This window comes from Naegleria gruberi (genome assembly GCF_000004985.1).
Source record: "Naegleria gruberi genomic scaffold NAEGRscaffold_23, whole genome shotgun sequence".
Taxonomy (NCBI): Eukaryota; Heterolobosea; class Eutetramitea; order Acrasida; family Naegleriidae; genus Naegleria; species Naegleria gruberi.
The window spans coordinates 1-2,273 of record NW_003163304.1 but is presented as its reverse complement, the minus strand read 5'-3'; the positions used below and the strand labels follow the sequence as shown (position 1 = coordinate 2,273).

At 28.9% G+C, this 2,273-nt stretch overlaps 2 protein-coding genes across 2 annotated transcripts; one reads left to right on the top strand and one right to left on the bottom strand.

The window, feature by feature from the left end:
* Nucleotides 1-1,121: 1,121 nt before the first annotated feature.
* On the bottom strand, nt 1,122-1,538 carry NAEGRDRAFT_67330 (uncharacterized protein; the record flags this gene model as incomplete). Its single annotated transcript, XM_002677224.1, has 1 exon — nt 1,122-1,538. One exon carries the CDS (start codon nt 1,536-1,538, stop codon nt 1,122-1,124), a length of 417 nt encoding a protein of 138 aa, XP_002677270.1.
* A 232-nt stretch (nt 1,539-1,770) lies between these two features.
* Nucleotides 1,771-2,273, top strand: NAEGRDRAFT_79675 (mito_carr domain-containing protein; the record flags this gene model as incomplete). Its single annotated transcript, XM_002677334.1, has 1 exon — nt 1,771-2,273. A coding segment is annotated over one exon (503 nt), but the record flags the coding sequence as incomplete, so codon positions are not given.

Sequence of the window (2,273 nt, the reverse complement as noted above, 5' to 3'; positions counted from 1 at the left end):
TACATGGCCTCCAGAAATGATTGAAAGTGATCCTATACCACCAAGGTTGATGTGTAAACTCTCCATTATGTGGGAAGTTTTCTTTGAGGAACACTGTTATGGTAATTCCAGAGTTTACAAAATTCACAGAATTAGATACTGTGGTTTCAGCTCATTGTTTGGAGAATAATGGTACCGTAGTTGTCATTCACGTTGGCTGCCACTTTCCATTCATTCGAAACGTTCTCATGGAGTTGTAACTGAAAGTATGAAATTATATCTCCTGTATTTCTATCACTTACTTGAGCACGATATTCCATTTCAAGTTTCCAATCCTTGTTGTGAGTTTTCACTTGTACACATACACAATACAATCATGAAATAGACTTACACTAGAGAGGAATGAGCTCAAATGAATATGCACACAAGCTCCTGCATTAGCCCTTGCAGTGGGTAAATTGACAAATTGAAGAAGTAGGAGACGAGTACAATGTAATACTTAGTGAAATTCAAACATTATACTACTTACACTATTCTGTTTTGTTAAACGGTAAAACCCGTAACAAGCTTGGTATGATTTAACATAACGAATAATCACACCAACATATGCTTTTTGAAGTTGAGTGAATACGCTTACTGAACCAAACCGGTGTTATTTGAGCATCAAATATGTCGAGATCCTGACCATAGATATTCTGTGAAGAAATATCTTGAAATGACAAATGCTCACTACACAATCAGTTATGTTTTTCTCTAGAAACTATGTTGCACACAGTTTCACTGTACACTTAGGATATATTTGCAGTACAAACTACTATAATACGGTTGCGTACGTAAACTGTGTAAGACGTACATGGTAACATAATGCTACAATTGAAAAATGTTGTAGTTTAACAGCAAATGGGCTAAAAATTTTCCATAATATGAGTTGATGATATACATTAGTACCTATAACTTTTTAGCAAGACTGAAATTAAGGTAACCTTACATCAAAATACTTATTCTCAATATCGTTTTTTATTGAATGAAAAGATCATCAGTGCAGTTAATATCATCATCATTACACAAATTAAAATAAGAATTATAATAATAATATCAATTAACACATTTACTTCTTCTTCTAATATTGTTTGTAATAATATTTAACCTAAATAACTAACAGCAACAAAGAACAATAAAATAGAAATGATAACAAAATCAGCAATACTCTTTTCTAAAACAATAGTTTTAAATTCCTTTGCAGTGTCAGGATTTAATTGTTTTCTTAAAGAAACAGCAAATACCATTGAACAAATACAAGTAAAGAAGCCAGCTAACATTGCATTAAATGGAAATGTACCAACAATTTGACAATAAACAAATTGTACAACTGCTACTAATACACATAATAATATATATTGATCAACTATTTTAACTCTTTGTGATGTACGTTTAGAATAATTTTCAAACAATGTTTTAATAACTGTAATAATACTACCCGAATTGGCATCAAAATCTGAAGAGGCTACTGCTGATGAACCTGATGATGATCGTTGTGAAGAGGCTAAAGTTGATGACATTTTTTTTTAATAAAAAATATTATTATATATTTAATATTTTAAAATTTTAAAATTTTATTATTAATTTGATGACAATGTGTTGTATAAAAGATGATTGTTATTGCTATCAATGATATCTTTATAATAATTGATAATATATTGTTATTATTTTTGTATTAATGAGATGAATGGAAATATATCAGCATCATCCTATTTCTATTAAAATTCAATCAATTTTCTTGTTGAAAAAAAAATGAATGAAGAAACAGCTATTCAATCCATTGATAATAACACCTCAACAATAACATCATCATCATCTTCTACTTCTAATGGAACATTTAAATTCATGCTTGTAGGAGCACTTGCAGGATTATTTAGTGATGCAGTTGTACATCCAATTGATACTATACGTACTAATACTATTTTACGTGCTGCCACTAACACTGCTACTTCTTTAAATGGTAGTATTAATTCATCTTCATTAAATACAAGTACATTTAAATATTCATTAAGATCATTATATAGAGGATTTTCAGTTGTATCAATATTTACCATACCAGCACATGCATCATATTTTGTTTCATATGAAAAATCTAAAGAATATTTATTACCAATTTTAAATAATGATAATTTAACATATTTAACAAGTGGATTAATAGCAGATATATTTGGTGGATTATTTTGGTGTCCAATGGATGTAATGAAACAACGTTTTCAATATCATCAAAAATTAACATTTAAAGATTTATTTACAAA